The 19,857-nt window shown below is 47.5% G+C and overlaps 1 protein-coding gene across 7 annotated transcripts in view; it reads left to right on the forward strand.

Moving 5' to 3' along the window:
• RXRA (retinoid X receptor alpha) overlaps positions 1 to 19,857 on the forward strand; it is a 167,899-nt gene that overhangs the window by 30,922 nt on the left and 117,120 nt on the right. For 2 of the 7 annotated variants that reach the window (XM_061603641.1, XM_061603642.1), the window contains exon 1: positions 13,611 to 14,042. The exons of 4 other annotated variants lie outside the window; for them this stretch is intronic. In XM_061603641.1, the coding sequence (XP_061459625.1) occupies positions 14,015 to 14,042 (28 nt within the window). In that variant the 5' untranslated portion in view covers positions 13,611 to 14,014. One more of the 7 variants, XM_061603647.1, reaches the window with a different exon arrangement.

A 19,857-nucleotide genomic window follows, 5' to 3' on the forward strand; every position in this document is an offset into this window, starting at 1 on the left:
TTATTTTAATTTGTTACCCGCCTTTCACTCTGAAAGTTAAAGCTTGGCAGGTTAAAACAGTTTAAAATACCTCCTTAAAAACAACTTAAAATCATAACCTTAATAGGGTGGGTCCTAAAAAGAATATAAATCTCAGGTGTCAAAGGCCAGGGTAAAGGGGTGTGTCATATTATAATGTGATTGACTGATGGTGATGTTTGTTTATTTCATTTGTGAATTGCTTTCCCTGAGGCATCTCAAAGCAATTTACGGTATGAAAATGTATACAAAAAAACAGTTTAAAGGATTCCATATATGCAAAAAGTAAAAACACAGTTATAAATATAAAAACAGTTTTAAAACAATAACAGCATATGCATAAAATCATTATTATAATTGCTGTTATTTATTTCATTTATGACTTGGATCCCAAGAGACATCCTTAAGGGATTGACAACAGTTAACATACATAAAAGCCACTGAAACAATTGCATATATAAAAACATTCAAAAGCTCTTAGCCTGCAACTCTATCAAGGCAAGCACAGCTGAAGGCCACATTCCAGCCAGGCTGTGATTAGATTTTTGTGGATCACTTCAAATCTGGCCATCAGCAAATGGGGATGTGCGGGTGGGGGATTCATTTCAATGTGCATTTAAAGCTGAATCTATCAAATGTGCACTTTCCAAAGGAAGGTGAGAACTGAAATTCATCCATCCTTCTAAATCTGAATTTTGCGATGCAGTTCACCAACCAACCAATGTTTACAAAAAAGCATATATGAGGGGAAAGCGTGCATAAAAAGGAATATCTTGGTGAAAACAACATGCAAAAATACATAATGTTAGGAGACATTCCTTGCAAAAGGGTGTATGTTAGTCAAAACCGCCTACAAAAATGTGTTTATCAGGAGAGATTTTAAGATGAAAAGAGAGAGGGGGGGGCGACCAAAATGGGCAGATCCTTCTAACCCTATCAGCAAACAAGGAATGGAGGTGAAATGCAAATGCTTTTGGGTTGTGCTAGAAGAGGTACCCATCTCCTGTTTTTTGTCTAGACATTCAGGGAAGTCAGTGGTGGCCAATGACAGCACTGTTATAGCATTGATGGTGACTTCACACACACACCACCCTGACCCTAAACCAGGACCGTATAAATTCCTCCCAGCCTTTCAGGCTCTTCCCCTTCCACATTACATCTCCCGGTGCAGCCTGGTGTAACTGAGTGCAACCCTGCCTCTGTCGATGTGCAGCAGCAGCACCGTGGATGCACAGGTGAATGAGAGAAGACGGCCTCTATAATGTATAAGCCATTTTAAAAATTCATCACTGAAATGAAACTAATGACAAAAGGGGGCGGTAAGAATTAAGTGTGCAGGGTGGCATGGGGGGGATTAAGGCGGCACCCACCCCCTGTGTCGGACTGGTAGGGCGGAAGGCAAGAGGGCAACAACAGGTGGAGCCAAAGTCAGTGACCGGCGGAGCCAAGTAATTCAAACTTTCTCCCCATCCTCCTCTTCCTCCGTCCAGTTCTTCAGGGCGCAATGCTGAGACAGCAGGAAGAGGCAGGTGCCAGGCATGGCTTCCCCCAGACTGGTTTGCTTGCTTGCTTGTTTATTACATTTATGCCCCGCCTTTATTTTCATGATTGACACCCAAGGCGGCTTCCGTATGGTTCCCAGGCAGTCTCCCATCCAGGCACTGACCAGACCTGACCCTGCTTAGCTTCAGCAGGGAGCTGGCCTCAGGTGCTTGTGGGCTGGCCGAGGGCAGTCTGAGGTTGGCGGGGCGGAGTCTTCACCGAGGGTAGCCAATCTGGGGCCGTGCCCATTCTGCTGGATTACACCTCCCACTATTTCTCGCCACTGACCAGGGAATGGACAGCTCCATCCATTTCAGTTTCTTGTTTTCCAATGTTAAGCTGAGTTTGCCTCAAGTCCTTATAATTCTTTTTCAGTATTTTAGTGCACTTTTCTTTTAATATACACATTTTTATATATATGCGAAAATAGAGGTAAAGGTACTCTGTGTCAGTGAGTACTGCCACAACAAAAGCAATATATATATATGATTCTGTGGGAACCAGTGGGTCCCCCCCCCAACATGTCCACTGGCCCAAGTCCCAACACAAGGCCTGTTTGCCCCCATCATCTGCCACTCTCTGGCTGGTCATTCCCGCCCCTTCCCTGAGGAAGGGGGTGGGGCATCACTCAGCGGCAGAGCGCATGCTTTGCGTGCAGAAGGTTCAGTCCCCAACAGCATCTCCAGGTAGGGCTGGGAGAGACTCCCTGCCTGGAACCCTGGAGTGCTGCTGCCAGTCAGTGTAGACAGTACTGAGCTAGAGGGACCAAGCTTCTGACTCAGTACAAGGCAGCTCCTCTTTTCCTGAGCTGTGGGGCCCTGGGATTCAGCCCCAGCTCTCTTTCTTCTTGGCAATCACTCGTGATCGAGTAAGATTGTCTTCCAAAATATAGTCTTTAACAATGGATCCGTCTGAATCTGTATCCACCGCCGATATACCAGACCATGACTAGGGGCTCTGGATTTCACAGTCCTGCCCCCGTCGCCATTTGCCAATCGCCATGGGACTTTTGTTATGGAAGACGTCTGTGCGTGAATTTGTTTTATGTGGGGAGATCGGTGCACCACGATCAACACACAGTCTTGACAGAAAAAGGCTTTGATCCAATGGCATGGGTACCACGACGATTGGAAGTCCTTTATCTGCTGCAGCCTTCATCCTCCTTCACAGCCGTTGTAACATACACATTGTTATCCTCTGCCTGTTCTGCCGTTGAGGACTTTCTTGGATCGTTCTTTGTCTGGTTCCTCTCCCTTGATCTGACCGCCATGGGTGACTCTGCTGAGAGTACACGACTCCCGACGGCATCACTCACAGGGTTCATTGGAACACGCAAGCCCACTCACCACTGCAAGGTGATGATCCGGCGAGGGAAGTCCCAGCTCTACCGCAGGCTGAAAGTTGCCCCAAATCCACTCCATAACCCCCATTGGACGATGTCAGGAATTCCCATCTCTGGGAACTGCCCCAGTTCAGGCCCATGGACGCAGGGCTCGCACGCGTCACCACTGGCCAGGAGCCAGGTTTTTGGCAGATGGAACAAAGGCCTCGAATTTCCCAGACGCAACCAAAGTGATTCCCGTGATCACGGAGCTGCGTTAAGTTGTGCCGCTGCTATGACTTTGTCGAGAAGAAAGACCCGTCAAAAGATGGAGGGAGAGGAGCAGAGAGGGGGACTGATGCGCTGGGCCCCCTCTTGCTCTGAGGGCTGCCGTTATAGGCTCTTTCTACCCCCACCTGCCGGAGAACACAGGGGCATCCAATGCAGCTGCATGTTGGAAAGTCCAGGAGCGACAAAAGCAAGGGCTTCTTCATGCAGCGCATCCCTGAGCTCTGGGGCAGTGATGGCCGCCAGCTGGGATGGCTTTAAAAGAGGATTAGACAGATTAATGGGGGAAGGCAAGGCTATCCATGGCTACTAGCCACAATGGCTGTGCTGTGCTTCCAGTGTCTCTGAATACCAGTTGCTGGAAACGGCAGCAGAGGAGAGCGCTCGCACCATACATTTATTCCACTTTAAACAGTCATGGCTGCTTTCCCCAAAGAATCCTGGGAAGCGTAGTTTGTGAAGGGTGCGGGGAGTTGTTAAGGGACTCCTTTTCTCATCACAGAGCTACAATGCCCGGAGTAGTTTAACTGTCAACCCCTCTTCCCAGAGAACGCTGGGAGATGTCGCTCTGTGAGGGGAAGAAGGATCTCCAGACAACTCTCAGCGCCCTTCACAAATTGCTCTTCCCAGGATTCTTTGGGGTGGGGGAAAGAAGCCGTGACTGTTTAAAGTGGACCAACACTGCTTTCAATGTATGGTGCAGCCAATGAATATGTCTCTTCCTTTTAAAAAAAAAAAAGCCATAGCCTTTCCATTGTCAGTTGCTTCTAGGACCTAAATGTATGTCTCTGGATCATTCTGTCATTCTGGGAGACCCCTGCCTGGAACAGCCAACCCACCCGAAGCCTCTGCTGCGAGCCACATCGAACAGGAATGTGGTGGACCTGCATTTGGCTCTCTCAGAGTGTGGATTGGGTCTCCCCCTCCCCCTGCTCCCAAATCCCAGTTCCCTGCCTTGTTTCGCAAAGGACACACTTTCAGATGCCTGGCCTGCTGAGGCTGCACTTTAATGAGAGGCATGCATTGCGAGAGAGTTTCCAGTGTAGGTTTTGCAAGGCAATCCAAGATCAACATTACAAAAGAGATGCAGGGAGGGAAAGTGGGGTGAAGAAACACAGGGGGTGGGTGGGTAGGGAGGGAGGGGGGAGGAATTAGATCCAGGTCACATTTCAAGGCAAACTTACAGAATTTGCACTTTCCAAAACAGCCCACAAAATGAAATGCAGCCACCCTCCAGTATTCACTCCTTCCAGTTTTGCAGTGTGGTTCTCCATCCAAGTAAAGCATGCAAAAATGCATGGGCTAAGGTAAAGTATGCATAAAAATGCACAGATTAGTGAAAATAGCACTAATAACTCAGGGTGTTGGGAGCAGTCTCTGAATTCCCCAGCTCAACCTCCACTCTAGGCTTCAGCCTGTCTCTTTGCAAAGAAACTGTTCTTGTTCTTTGCTGCCAATGTTAGCCCACCAGAGCAAAGGGCGTCTTCCTAGAGATATCTAGAGTGTCTGGGAGCTGGATGGATAGTGTGCGCGTGCAAAGTGGTGGCTTGTTCTCCTGTTGTCTCCCCTCCTAAGAAGAGCAGGTAGCTGGCAAGAAGCCCAGTTCCTGTGCGTAGCTACATGGGAGCGAGGAGTCCCACTGAATCCAAGGGACTTCCGTCCAAGTAAACATACCTACCAAATGCCCGTAAGGAGCCTGCAAGCAGGACCTCAGCACAACAGCCATGTGCCTCTCTCACAGTCTCCAGCAACTTGTATTCAGAGGCATGGTTGTCACAGCGAGCAGCCATTGACAGCCTTGTGTCATGCTAGCCCTGACCTGGTGCCAGGCACAGATGCACCAGACGCCCACCCACTGGTCAAGGATCTTGAGGAGCAGACATGAGCCATCTGAATCCAATGTTGAGGATCCCCTTGGAGGGCTGATACCTGATAAAGAACCCCTGGAACTGTCAGAGCAGAAGGCTGAAGTGCCCTGCAGTCCTTGAGAGCACTGGCACCAAAGGTTTCGGGTCCAGGACAAAGAGTGGTGATGCTGCATGCATCATCTACAGACTCAGAGTCATTGGTCTACTTGGGAGTAAGCAATCCCTGATAGGCCTTTACTGCCCGCAGCTGTGGTCAAGGTGTGGCCCAGGAGTATACCGTATAAGGTGTCCCTCCTCTAGCTTTCCAGTTGCTGGAAATGACACCGCTGTCTGGCCCATTGGTGCTGATTTGAGGCCCCTCACCTCGCTGAACTCCCTGCGATATTGGCCTTGACCTGTTTTGTGACCTAGGCTCTGGAACATGTTTTGGACCTAGACTGATTTTCTGTGCTTCACCTTGCTTGGTTGAGGCCATGCTGCACTTTGAACCCTGCTCTCTTGAGTTGGTTAAAGGCTTTACTCTCTTTGGACTGAGATCCCAGCCCCCGAGGGCACCCCCTGGAGCAGGCCACCTTGTTGTCCTTCATGAGTTTATCTAATCCCCTTCCAAAGCTGTCCAAGTTGGCGGCTATCACCACTACATCTCCGTGCTAGTGAATTTCGTTGTTTAGCTAGGTGCTGCGTGAAGATGTCCTTCCTTTTATCTGCGAGTGCCTTCTTTGCTGTTCATCGTCTTTCTATGCTGTCCTAGTGGATCTCCTAAATCTGGGGAGCCTCCATAAGAAGAGCTGGATGAGGCCAGTCGCCCATCTAGTCTGGCATCCTGCAGCGGCCAACTGGAGACGTGTTGGAAGCCCAAAAGCAGGACCTGAGAGCAACAGCAACTCTCCCTTCCTGCAGTTTCTGGCAACTGGTGTTCAGAAGCATACAGCCTCGATAACTCCTGTGGAGGCAGAACATAGCCATTGTGGCTAGTAGCCATTGTGGGACTCCATCTCCCAGTGCCCATCGGTTGTGCTGAAACATCTGGAAGGCTGCAGGCTTCCTGTCCCGGTCCCAAACCATATAAGTAAACAATAAATAATTAAATGTATATCCTGCCCGTTCTCCCAAAGAAGGTCAGGGTGGCACATGCACACTCAATACAACAAAGCATAAAAACAATTCTAACTCAGATGGAGACTGGGAAAGAGCTCTACTTAAAAGGCTTGTTGACAGAGGAAGTTCTTTGGCAGGCACCAGAAAGACGCAGTGCCTGCCTATGTAGCGGGAGGTCGTTCCAGAGGGTCAGTGCCACCATGTTAAAGGCCCGATTCCAATATTGTGAGGAAGGGTCCTCCTGATGACATGGTCTCTGCAGGAGGCTATCATTGGCAGAGTGCAATTTTCAATTGCGTATTCAAGGGTGGGGCCATTTTTCAGGCGTCCTGGTCCCAAGCTGTGCAGGGGTTTTATATATACTAGAATCAGAACCTTGAACTTAGCCTGGTAGGTAATTGGCAACCATATTATTGGCATCACTCCTTGCTGAAAAGGTAATCTTCAGCAAACTCTTCCTAGGCAAGGGTTCCATGGGAAGGTGCTCTGCCTTTCTGGGCTCCCCATCTGCCCCCACAACCAGGTCCTTTAATCCCTTCCAACATAATGATTATGTAAAATATTTTTACAAAGCATCGGGAGGCACTTTGTGTTGAGTCAGTCAAGTGGATTGTCTAGCTCAGTATTGGGATCATTCAGGCCACGGTATTCCCGATCTCTATGTATGGATGTGAAAGTTGGACAGTGAAAAAAGCGGATAAGAAAAATCAACTCATTTGAAATGTGGTGTTGGAGGAGAGTTTTGCGCATACCATGGGCTGCGAAAAAGACAAATAATTGGGCATCAGATTAAACCAGACCTGTCACTAGAAGCTAAAATGATGAAACTGAGGTTTACATACTTTGGACACATACTGAGAAGACTAGAAAAGTTAATAATGCTTGCAAAAACAGAAGGGGGTAGAAAAAGAGGAAGGCCAAACAGGAGATGGATTGATTCCATCAAGGAAGCCACAGACCTGAACTTACAAGGTCTGAACAGGTGGTTCATGACAGATGCTCTTGGAGGCCATAAATCGTGGTTGACTTGAAGGCACATAACAACAACAAGCTCAGTACTGTTCACACTACAGGCAGCAGCTTTCCAGGGTTTCAGGTGGTGGATATTCCTTGCCCTACCTGGAGATGCCATTGGGGATTAGACCTGGCACCTCCCCACCTAGGGAGGCAAGAATGGCCACCTCTGTGCAGTCCTTCCGCCGACAGCTAAAGACTTTTTTCTTCTGGCAGGCCTTTGGAACTGAAGGCTTTAAGGGTAGTGACTGAAGAGGATGCTGTACGTTGTTGTATGCTCCTAAACTGGGTTGCAGTATTTTAAGTGTATATCTAATTGGTTTTAACATCTTAAGAGTTTAATCCTGTTTTAATGCTGATTTTATATGTTTATATGTTTTATATTTTTATAGGTTCTTAATGATATGTACTTATTTTTATCTGGAAGCCGCCTTGAGTTCCAGTTTGGAAAAAGGATGGGATATTAATATTATTATTATTATTATTATTATTATTATTAATAATAATAATAATAATAATAATAATAATAATAATAATAATAATAATAATAATATTCTACATGCAAAGCTTGTGCTCTACCAACTGACCTGTGGACCTTCCCCTAAACAAAAGGAAGATTCTAGTCCTTACTGTTCTGAACAAAGAGCTGAATTTAATAGGAAGACCATTGATCATCTAGCTCAGAATGGTCTACACTGACTGAAAGCCGCTTTCCAGGGTTTCAGGCAGGGAGTCTTTTCCCAGCACTATCTGGAGATGGAAGAGATTGAACCCAGGACCTTCTGCATGCAGAGCAGACACTCTGCCACTGAGCTGCAGCCCTTCCCTACTGTAAGAAATAACACACATTTCCAAGCAACTTTTCACCCAAGGAACTGGAGTGTTTAGCGAACAATTCTGTTCCTGCAAAGGTCAAGCTCCCAGGTGAAAACTGAACATTGCAAAAGTAGGTTGCAGTCCTAGACAGAGGGCCGGAAAGTGGAAAGCAAGATTTAGACATTCCTTTCCCCCCCCTGTGCTTTGCCTGGAAGGCCGTCAGGCAAGCCACTTGCTTATTTGTTCTCATCAGTGCAAAAAGAGCTTTGTGCACTTATGGGGGCTGTCGATAACAGCAGTCATATCGTTAAAGCTGCCTTCTCCCCATATATAATATTTAAATCACATTTTCTTCTATGGCTCCCTTCGGCCTCCAATGGGGGATTCCTGTTGCTGTCGGGTCTGTCATCTCAATGTTATGAATCTTTTCCTGCTATCTTTAAGGGGGCCTTGGTCTGACATCACTGGGAAAGGGAGCGACAGCATCTGCCTGACTCTTCTTCCATATTAATACGCTGCCTCATGTATACGTACACACCAGGGTGCAGAGAGGTTTACAGGGCCATCGTTTCCATTTTCTTAGCCAGTGCCAGCTAGGCAGCTTGTTTACGTTCCTGTTTAATTCAGCCCTTGATTCAGAACAATGAGGACTATAATTTAACTTTATTTTTTAGGGGTAGTAACGTAGCCCAGTGGTAGAGCATCTGCTCTGCACACAGAAGTTCCCAGGTTCAATCCCCAGTGGCGTCTCCAGGTAGGGCTGGGAGAGACTCCTGTCTGAAACCCTGGAGAGCTGCTGCCGGTCAGTGTAGACAGTACTGAGCTAGATGGACCAATGGCCTGACTAAGTATAAGGCAGCTTCCTGAGGTTCCTTTAAAAACCACCATTTTGATCAACTCAAAGGATGTCCCTGATTTTAGCAGAATATTTCATGCTTATTTTACGTTTAATACGAGTAAAAAGTAAAGATGGCAGATGGCATTAAAAGACTCTCCTTCCTGTACAAGAAAGGGGGAACATATTTTCTAAGATAGTGTCAGCGACAACTGCTAGCAACAAAATATGCATGTTGTGCATTGATATGCACATCTATGCCGATTAATTGGTTACTTGGTTGATTAAAACTGGTGTGATTAAACGGCTAAGATTTCTTGAACCGGGTGATGCCCTTTGTCAAACCTATTCTCATTAGGCTTCTAAACAAGTGTAAAAACTAACAACACAGCATTAAAATATAAACATCCATAATTGAAAGACACAATAAAACCATTCTATTAAAACATTAAAAATATAAACATCCTTAATTAAATATGCCATAAAATGATCCCATTTAAAAAAACACGCCAACAGGAGACCTGGGTTGGAAAAGGGCTGTAGCTCAGTGGGTAGTGCATCTGCTTGGCATGCAGAAGGTCCCGGCTCCAATCCCGAATTGCATCTCCAGGTAAGGCTGGGAATGTCTCCCATCTAATATCCTGGAGAGCTGCTGCCAGTCAGTGTAGACAGTATTGAGCTAAATGGACCAATGGTCTGACTCAGTGTAAGGCACTTTCCTATGTTCCTAAATACTTTCGGAAATGATGCTCTACAGTGAAGTGGGCTGAGGTGAATCAATGAACCCTAATTTCCGGTTTTCATTCTTCATTGGGTTGGCCTTGAGAAAGCCTTCTTTACTCTTGCTGTGTGTCCTGTGCCTACTGTCTCCATCGCAGACGGTGAGAGAGCTGCTTCCAGGGAGCCTGTTATGGGGAGGCCAAGGTCAATTTACGTTTGCAAAATGCTTTGACCGTCTGCTTGAAAAAACTTTCACGGTCTGCACAACTGTCGATGTCCTCAGATGACCCGTTTGAGCAGGTAGTTTTTAGCAAACGAGAGGGGGAAATGAGAGGGCAGGCAGCCTAGCCACAAGTCACAGTGAGACAGCGTTGCATGCCTTTGGGGGAAGCAGGACGGGACATAAGACCCACAGGACACAAGTCTTCACCTGGAAAGTCCCCCACATAAGGCTCATTGACATTCAATTAATGTGACAACAGTTGGGGATGTCTTGCAAGAGTTGCTCTGGTAACTGTGTGTTTGTGTCCGCACACACAGGAGTGTGCACCAAGTTTAGAAAATTCAACAGGAGACTGAATCCCTGCATCCTCATCTGGAAACGCCTGCCCCTTGACCCCAACATTTGACCCCAGTATTTCGACCTAGCCAAGAAAGTGCCAAACTACGCAGGATTTTTGAGCACAGCCAGACAAGATATTTTCAGATTCAAATTATGTTCTTCGACATATGCTAAAAGCAAAACAAAAACAACAACCCCCAAACAAAGCCATGATTCACCTGGCAATGTTTTAAAGCTAAATCCAGATTTAAGACTGTTCTGCTGCCACGTACATGTCTATGTAGGCAGTTCCTGCTTAGCTTACTGGCAAACAGCGACAGCCATGCAAAGCCTCTTGGAGCTGACCTTATGTTGCCGCTCACATCCAGCAAGGCCTACTTTAGTAAAGCAGCAAGGCCTTGCAACTGAGGTTCTGCACGGCTCATCTTAATTAAATTGTAAAGGAGACAACTTTGCCAGAACAGGGCTTGTTATAAGCAAACCCAGGTTTTGTGAAATGTAACAGTTAGGAGCATCAGATTAGCACCGGGAGACACTCTTGCCGTAAGGCTCACTGTGTGACCTTGGGCTATTCATTCTTTCTCTCTCAACCAAATCTACCTTGCAGGGTTCTTGCAAGGATTAAATGGGGGAGGGCAGACCTCTTTATTCTGACACCTTTGGCACTTGAGCTGCACCTGTGGTATTCAGTGTCAGTCCTACTCAAAGTAGACCCACTGGACAATAGACATGACTAGCTTAGGTTCATTAATTGCAGTTTGCCGACTCTGAGCAGGACTTAGTGGAATACAAACCGTATATTTATTTGATGGGAAAATTTCTTTTTTGATGGAAAACTGCTTTAAACTTTTTAATGTTGAATTTTGAATTGTTGCAACCTCCCCTAGGACCTTATTGTGAAGGGCGGGTAATAAATCCATTTAATACTAATACTGCGTGCCATCCTGAACTCACTGAAGAGGGCTGTGTGTAGAAAATACAGCAAATGCGAACAAATCTAATTCTGTGGGAGGGAAGCTAGGACATCAGCGTCCTCACCATAGCAAAATCCTCAAGAGGTTGTTTGGAGGAACCAGTCTGTAGCATAGAAACAAGGAAAAGGTGATTTCAGTTCAGTGGTGTGTGTGTGTGTGTTGACACCAGGAGGACCACTGCTAACCCTGTTTGTTTTTTTAATATAGTGGTGGAGCATAAGAAAGGTTATCTGAGGAATTGTGAGTCACCAACCTTTCTGCTGTGTGAGTCAGGAAATGTGTGAATTTTTATAACAGCGACTTTAACATCTTACCAGCAATTGCGGGGAAAATTCATTTTCGTTTGTTACTAGGAAGACAGCAGCACATGGACCATGAACCGGGTGCTTTGGCAAGGCAGGCCCAGCAACAACATCCAGTAAAGTTTTACTTAGAGTAGACCCAGTTAAATTAACTAACCTAGTCATCAAATTTCTGAATTAATTCTCTCCTTCAAGCATTTGGCTAAAGTGTTGCCCCTTAGAAGGCTGATATAGTATATTGCTAGCTTAAACAAAGCACTGTTTTATTGCATTTCAGTGTTGTTCCTTGCTATGGGGTTGTGCAGACAATGAAGAGTGGGTTATAAATAATTTAAATCAATAGCATAAGTATTTTATCCTCACAACAACCCTGTAAGGTACGTTAGGCTGAGAGGCAGGGACTGGCTCAAGGTCACCCAGTGAGCTTTATGGCTGTGGGAGGGTTGACCCCTTCCCACCACACTGCGTCACTGGTACTGGATTTCTCACTGGGTTGCACAACAGACACCAAGCCTCCCTTTCAAATCAATGGGGCCACACACAACTTCATCCTTTGCAGTTACTTGGAAGTAACCTTCATTGTGTTACCCCCCTGAAAAACAAAAGTTGGGATTGCAGCTTTAAAAGTCCTTGGGTTGTATCCAGTGCTAGTCCTATGTAGGGTTGGGTGAGAAATTCGATCCAGTTTGCATTTCAAGCCAAATCTGTCAAATCTGTATTTTCTGAAACAATATGAAAACGGAAACATAGCCATCCTTCAAAATCTGCGCTTATTCGAATTTTGCAGTGCAGTTTGCCTACCAAACACTGTTTACAAAAATGCATGTGTCAGAGGAAGGTGTGCACAAAAATGAATATATGAGAGAAAATAAGATATAAAAATGCATTCCATGACTAGAAATTGTGTCCAGGGGAGGACTGCATGAGTCAAAACTGCTTCCAGAACTGTGTTTATTAGGAGAAATTCACACTAACATGCTGGAGAATTTTCATGAGGATTTTTTTTTTTAATTGCAAATTGCTGCAGAAATGTGGAGAACTGAATTTAAGACTGGAAAACTGAGAGAACCAAAACAGACACATTGTTCCATCCGTATGCAGAGCAGACTAGGGTTGCCAGGCTCAGGGCCTGAGACTGATCCTGTATCTTTAGGAGAAGAGAAAGTCAGCCAAGTGCAGGTGTTCTTGCAACACTGTAATGGGCAAAACCACAAGGTGGAATTCTCCTTTCCCCCTGGGGAAGCACCGGCACTTGGCTGACTTTCTCTTCTCCTAAGGATACAGGATCATTCTCAGGCCCTGAACCTGACAACCCTAATGGGGACCCTGCTGGAACCCTGTTTCCCCAAAACTAAGGGGACTACGCTCCCCCCGTGACCCTGGATGACTACACCCCTGCTAACCTTCTTATAAGGATGAGCGAAAACGTTATAAAGTCAGTGAGCAGGCTTCAGAAGTTCACTGGTCACCTCCTTCAGGGCTTCAATAATGGTTTCATAAATCTGATATAACCCTGGGGCTCCCTTATGCTCCCCCTTGCCACCTACTTACTCACCCCCTGGCCCATCTGCCTGCAAAAAGATGTGACTATCAAATCAGCACGCTCAGTGGGTAGAATGCCTGCTTTGCATGCAGACAGTCTCAGGTTCCATCCCCAGCATCTCCAGGCAGAGCTGGCAGAAACCATTGCCTGAAATCCTGGAGAGCTGCTGCTGCCAGTCAGTGCAGACAACACTGAACTAAGACCAACGGTCTGGCTCAGCAGAAAGCCGCTTGCTGTGTTTCTATTCAATCCGGAACTATGAGGACTAGAACCTTGCTTTTTTTTTAGTGGAAGGCCCAGGGGTGGAGCACCCGCTTTGCATGTGGAAGGTCCCAGGTTCGATCCCCAGCAGCATCTCCAGGCAGGGCTGAAACCCTGGAGCACTGCTGCCAATCAGTGTTGACAACACGGAGCTAGCTGAACCAGTGTTCTGACTGGGCTGAAGGCAGCTTCCTAAGTCCCTATGAGTGTGCTCCCCACATCCCATGAATCCTCTCCCCTGCCTTAAAAGTCCAAGGCCGCGTCACCGTCGCTGTTGTCCGTCCGTCCGTCCACGTCCCCCTTGGCAGGGGCCCTTTTGCAATTTCAGCTCGGGCGGTGGAAGAGAGAGAGAGAGAGAGAGAGAGAGTGGCGCGCGCGCACACGCACACACACGCAGAGAGAAACGCACACGCACACACAAGTACTTTAGTTACATTGTTGGGTGAGTTTGCAACAACTCCTTTCGCCTCGGCCTTGCGCAGACCCCCGCGGGATTGGATTTACTCGGCTTCGCTGCGACTCTCGGGGGGCGTTTTCCATCCAGTCGTAGAGAGATATCGGCTTCTTATTCGTATTTTTTTTCCTGCCAGGAGGGGGAGGACGCCCCCCCCAAACTAATATCTCTACAAACAGCCAACCACAAATAATACAAGGGAGGAATTTTTATTTTTCAGTTAAACCTCTCCCCCCCACATCTCTCTTCCCCCCTTCTTCCGGCTTTGATTCCCCCCTTTTAAACATATTGCCCAGGGCGGGTTTTTTCCTCCCCCCATCTCCCCCTATCTCCCCCTTCCTCTCCCCCCCCACAGATCATCATCACAAAATCGCCTGGGCATGAGTTAAACAGCAGACATGGACACCAAACATTTCCTCCCGCTGGGTGAGTTTGTCTTGGGAAATGTTCGCTCGGTCTTTTTAAGGAAGGGGGGGTGATGAGGAAAAAGCGCGAGGGGCGGCTTCCAAAACACAAATCAATGCTGGGATCTATGTCTATATATGTGTATGTGTGTATGTATACTGACGGTTGTGGAGGGAAGGAGTGCTTTTTTAAAAAAATAAAAGGAGATCCAGAAGAGGAGCGGTCTGAGAAATGGGGCAGGCGAGGGTGAGCGGGGAGGGGGATCAAGTGTCTTCATGGCATAGCCGATCTTCTGATCGCAGAGAGGGCCCGAGTTCTCTCTTCCTGGGGAGGGTCCTCGGGAGCGAAAGCCCCTTCGATTCCAGGCAGAAGAGGGGCCTTGTCAATTTCACAAGGACTCTCTTGTCGCTTTCGTTGCTTTTGACAAATCTGGGCAGGTCACAGCGGACCGTGGCGGTTGCGGTTGTGCTGGGTTTTTTTAAAAATGTATTTTATTTTATTTTTAAAAAGCCCTGATTCCTTTTGAGTGTATTTGCAAGTTTGCAGAGGAGCGGCTCGGAAATCTAAGGAAGCCGATGCAGATTTTGAAACTCCTGTTAAGGAGAGAAGGGGAGTGATTGGGGAGGGCAAGGAGGAGTCTGTTCCTGGGGTCGGGTCTGGCTGCCTCTCTCTCGCTCTCCCCTCCTCCTCTCCGTTTCCTTTCGCCTTTGGAAGTTGGCAATGGACCGAACGGGGAGAGGGGAGGGGTGGGTGGGGTGGGGTGGGGTGGGGAGAGGGAGCGATCCGGGACGAGGCTTTCAGAAGGGAAAAGAAACGAAAGGCCTACTCTAGACTCTTGCAAAACTCCGCGGTGTGCGGGAAAGGGTTTTTCCTCTTTTTTCTTCAAGGGATCCAGTTACTTCCCAAACTGGTGTTCTGACTGTTTAAGTTCATGAGCTGAACTGAGTGTCAGAGGCAGCTTTAGGTGGTGGCGACTGTGCGCTTTTCAGCAAGAAATATATAAGGGGGGGAGGATGTCTTAACATGGTCAAGCAGCCCTCCTTTCAGGGGAGAGTCCTTTTCTCCTGGCTCACTGCTTGGAGGGCGGCGGAGGGGAGGGCTCACTCTGAGCTTCAGCTTCTGTCTGGTTAGAGGGTAGCCCTCCCACTCCCCGAGAGACCCCTTTCCTATTTATTTCCTCCCTCCTCTATAACCCTTGTTTCTTTTTTCCTTTTTTTAAAAAAATCTCCTCTGGAGGCATCTTTCTCCCCCCCCTTTCCCAAAAACCTCAGTCTAGCAGAAGCGCATTGTATTTGCCAGGGTTATGTAGAGGGGGTCTCTCATGATGAGACACAGCCTGCGGTGGACCAGAGCCTTGATCTGTAAGCCAAGCCTTGTGGGAATTATCTGAGGGATTCCCTCACCCCCCACACCCCAGGCCCCTCCTTGCCCCCTTCCCTTTTCTCTTGAATTAATTTCCACCTGCAAATTCTGTCCCTCTCTTTTCCCCCCCATCCTGCTTTTCTTATGACTACATTTCAAGCACTTTTGAGTCATGTGCTGGCTTGTTAGTGATCTATGCCACCGCCTGCATTTTTGTTTTCTGTCTGTCTTCCTTTCTTTCTTTCTTGGCTTGGCTGAGGCTTGCGGTTCAGCTTGATAGAAAGTTCTGAGAAGCAGGCACAACCGTGGCCTTTTTCAGTGGTTCAGCTCCTGGGGTACTGCACCTAGATAGCTCTCTGGGGAGGGAGGGTGTGTGTCTTCCTTGCCCCTGTCTCGGAGCCACAGCTAAAAAATGAAAAAAAAAAAAAACCAGAGCAGAAACTTTTGTCCCAAATGAATGACCCAGCTGAGCTAGGAGGAATGCCCCCTCTCCATGTATCAGCCTGCCTGGGTTCCTCGATCAGAGGGAGAGGGTCTTTTCAGGGCCCTTGGTGTTACTTATTTATTTATTCTCTCCAAGGAGCTCAAGGTGGTGCACATTGGCTCTCCTTCGCCACCCGGGTTTACCCTCGCTACAACCCTGTGAGGTAGGTTAGGCTGAGTGCAGTATAGTGACAGGCCCAGTGAGCTTGATGGGGCTTGAATCCTGGTCTGCCAGGTCCTAGTCCTACTCTTGAACCACTAGGCACATCGATGGTGATATGAGAAAAGGTCTTCTCTGTGGCGGTACCCTCCCTCCTCCTTGCAAAAAAAAAAAGGAAGTGTGCCTGTCTCTGACTCTGTAATTGTGGCACCAGGTTCCCTGTTTCCCTGGACTTTTTTGAGTTGCTAGTGTTGGTTTCTGTTGTTGTTGCCTTTTGGGCACTGAATCCCAAGCAAGCAGTGTGGAACACCTCTGGCTCTCCAGATGTTGCCGGACTTCATCTCCATCAGTACCACCAGCCAGCATAGCCAATGGTCAGGGATGGCGATGGGAGTCAAGAGTCCAGAAACATCCCAAGGCCATAGGTCATCCCCCCCCAATCCTGTTGGAAGGAGTTGGGTTTGGCGCCAGAAGATTCGATCATTAGAATCATAAAATAGTAGAGTTGGATGATCCCTAAAAGGCCATCAAGTCCAACCCTCTGCTCAATGCAGGAATCGGACTTAAATCATCCCTGACAGGTGACTGCCCAGCTGCCTCTTCGAGGCCTCCAGTGCTGGAGAGCTCACGACCTCCCTAGGTCATGGGTACCATTGTCGTACCGCTCTAACAGTTAGGATGTTTTTCCTGATGTTCAGCTGAAATCTGGCTTCCTGCAACTTGAGCCTGTTATTCTGCATCCTGCACTCTGGGATGATCGAGAAGAAATCCTGGCCGTCCTCTGTGTGTCAACCTTTCAAGTCCTTTAAGAGTGCTGTTGTATCTCCCCTCAGTCTTCTCAAGGCTAAACTTGCTCAACATATAAATAATAATAATAATAGAAATGGTAGGTCATAGAATCACAGAATAGTAGAATTGGAAAGGGTGTTTAAGGCCATCTAGTCCAACCCCCTGTTCAATGCAAGAATCCAAATTAAAGCATACCCAAGAAGTGCCTGCCCAGCTGCCTCTTGGATGCCTCCAGCATTGGAGAGCCCACCACCTTCCTAGGTCATTGGTTCTGTCGTCATATCTTTCTAACCGGAAGTTTTTCCTGAGGTTCAGTCAAAATCTGGCTTTTGTTTATTTGCAGTATGCTTTTATCAGCCCTGTTTCTTTGGTCCTCTGTTTGATTTGCTTTTAATTGCTTTGCAACTTGACATGAGATTGTAAGATGAAGAAGCAAGACACCAGCCTGCTTCATACATAATGAATAAGTGTCTGAACGGGGCAGATATCACACTCTTCTTCCAGGGCCTCCTTGGGACTCACTTTCTTTTGCATGCGGACGCTCCGCTGTTCAATCCCCAATGACATCTCCAGGTAGGGCTGTGAGAGATTTCCTGCCTGAAATCCTAGAGAGCAGCTGCCAGTCAGTGTAGACAAAACCAAGCTGGATGAACCAAGGGTCTGACTCTCTATAAGGCAGCTTCCTAGGTTCCTATTTAATCCATCCCTTTAATTAGAATGATGAGGGCTAGAATGTTGTGTTATTTTTAAAGGAAGAGATGTGGCTTAGAGGTAGAACACCTTAAATGCAGAAGGTCCCAGGTTCATTTCTGGGCATCTCTAGGTAGGGCTGTGAATGATGCCCTGTCTGGAGAGTTCCTGCTAGTCAGTGTAGACAGTATTAAGTCAGATGGCCCAGTGATCTTACTCGGTATAAGGCAGCTTCCTGTCTTCGTTGACATTCCCCAAACCCAGAACTGTGCCTGTTTCTCTCCACCCCTCCTTCTAGCCAGCCTTCCCTCTGACCCCTCTCCTCCATCAATTTTTACACCGCAAACTCCTTGCAACAGAGCCCTTTTTTTGGTAGTTGTTACTTATAAAACTCTGTACTGCACATTGAGGGAGATGAATGAATTAAAAAATGGCAAATATTATTAAGAAGAAATCACGATCGGCCCTTGTAAGGTTGTCATAAGAGCTCTGCTGACTCCAGTGGAGGCGCAGTGGGGTCTGAGTTTCCCTCCCTCTCTGCCTCCCCCTAAAGCAGCTCTTCCTTTTTTAGAAAGCGTTTTATGAAGCGGAGATAAGTGGTGATCCCAAGCCTTGCCCCATCTATGTAGCCTCACTGGGTTCTGTTTCTTGGTCACGCTAGCATGTGACCGAATGAGGTTGCACTCTGACATAGTTCATAGCAAAATGCCTGTCATGATAGGCAGGGTTGTTGTTTTAAGGACAGGCCACCTTTCTGTTGACGTTGGGGGTAGGGGGCCCTTTTTTACCATCACCATCACCCCACTAATTCCTTCAGGGACTGTAGACAGTTCATGTATCCCTGATCGAATGGAGGTTATAATATTCTCTTTTATCATCCCCCCCAATGTTTAAAATGTGACAAAAGTTGGCCTGAGTCTATAAAAGCTTATGCTGCGATAACTTTTGTCAGTCTTGAAGGCAAGGATGGTGACTTGCAGGCCTGGGGGCCGAATGTGGCCCTTTGGCATGTTTTTTCTGGCCCTTGGGACCCTCTTCCTAGGCCACACCCATTCCTGGCCCTGCTGTGTGTCCTCCTCAATTGCTTTTGCCTGATGGGACGTGCCCTTGAATTGTGATGATGCCTTTGGTGATCTGGATGGCTGGAGAATGGGGAGGTCCGTGTGTGTGTGTATGAACGTGCACACATGCTGAATTTTGAACCCCGTTGTGCAAAGGTAAAAGCCACAGCTGTTTTTGTCTCCGTCTCCCAGTCTGGCTTAGCCTCCCAGAAGCCCTCTAGGCTGTTCTTATGTCCTTAGGCTAGGGTGAGAGGCAGTGACTGGCCCAAGGACGCCCGATGAGCTTCATGGCCGAGTGGGGGTTTGAACCAGGGACTCTCAGGTCCTGGTCTGTCACTTTAACCACTGCACCGCAGAGCCTCATGATCTGGTGTTTGAGACTCTCCCCGCATCATGCCTCCCCCCATGCCACTCCTGCTTTACCATCCCCCGAGTGTTTTTTGCTTTGCTGGACTGTGTCCTTGGGTTGAGATAATGCCTCTTCCTCGCATGGATGGAGAGGGGTGTGTGTGTGGTAACTTTGCGTGGCCTGCCACATAATGGCAAGAATTGCATTTGTTGGTCCGCCCACTTTTGGCTCATGGCTCCACCCACTTTTGCTCCGCCCACCACTAGCCTGTGTTCAAAAGTTGCCTAAGAAGGGATGTGGCCTCTGGGCATCGCAAATGAAGAGAACGAACGGTCCATGTTACTCCAGAAGCTGGATTTGAATGAGAGAGACCAAAGTTTTATTGTGCTTGGGAGCAGGCAAAGGCCTGATTCCCTCTGGCTCCCTCCCCATTTCTGAGTTAGAGCAGTATTTTCACAATGAAGTGATATTATTTTCCTATGGGAGAATTGCTCTGGGCTGACTTTCTCAAAAAGTGGTGATTGCCAAGAGAAAAAAAAAGGATTCAATCTCCTTTTATATGTAAACCACCGTGCAGGTTAAACTCGTTTCTTCATGTTTGCTGTGTTCCCCAAAACCAGATAGTGCCACCTACCCAGTATTGCAGAAGCCACTTTTTGTATCTTTGCACATGCAATTTCAAGTTAGCCGCCTCCTCTCCGCACGCCAAGAACACACACATGCTCACATCCTAGCATTCCAGAACAGGTGCGGGGGGACCTTTGGCCCTCCTGATGTTGCTGAACTGCACATCCCATCAGCCCCAGGAAGCATGGCCAAGGACCATGAGAGGTGCAGTTCAGCAAAGCCTGGAGGGCCTACACCTCCCCACACCTGTTCAAGAGGGACTGAGGATTTGTCGTCCCCCCCAGCAAAAACATTTACCCTGAGTGCATCTCCAGC

Source organism: Rhineura floridana, chromosome 20 (assembly GCF_030035675.1).
Source record: "Rhineura floridana isolate rRhiFlo1 chromosome 20, rRhiFlo1.hap2, whole genome shotgun sequence".
Taxonomy (NCBI): domain Eukaryota; kingdom Metazoa; phylum Chordata; class Lepidosauria; order Squamata; family Rhineuridae; genus Rhineura; species Rhineura floridana.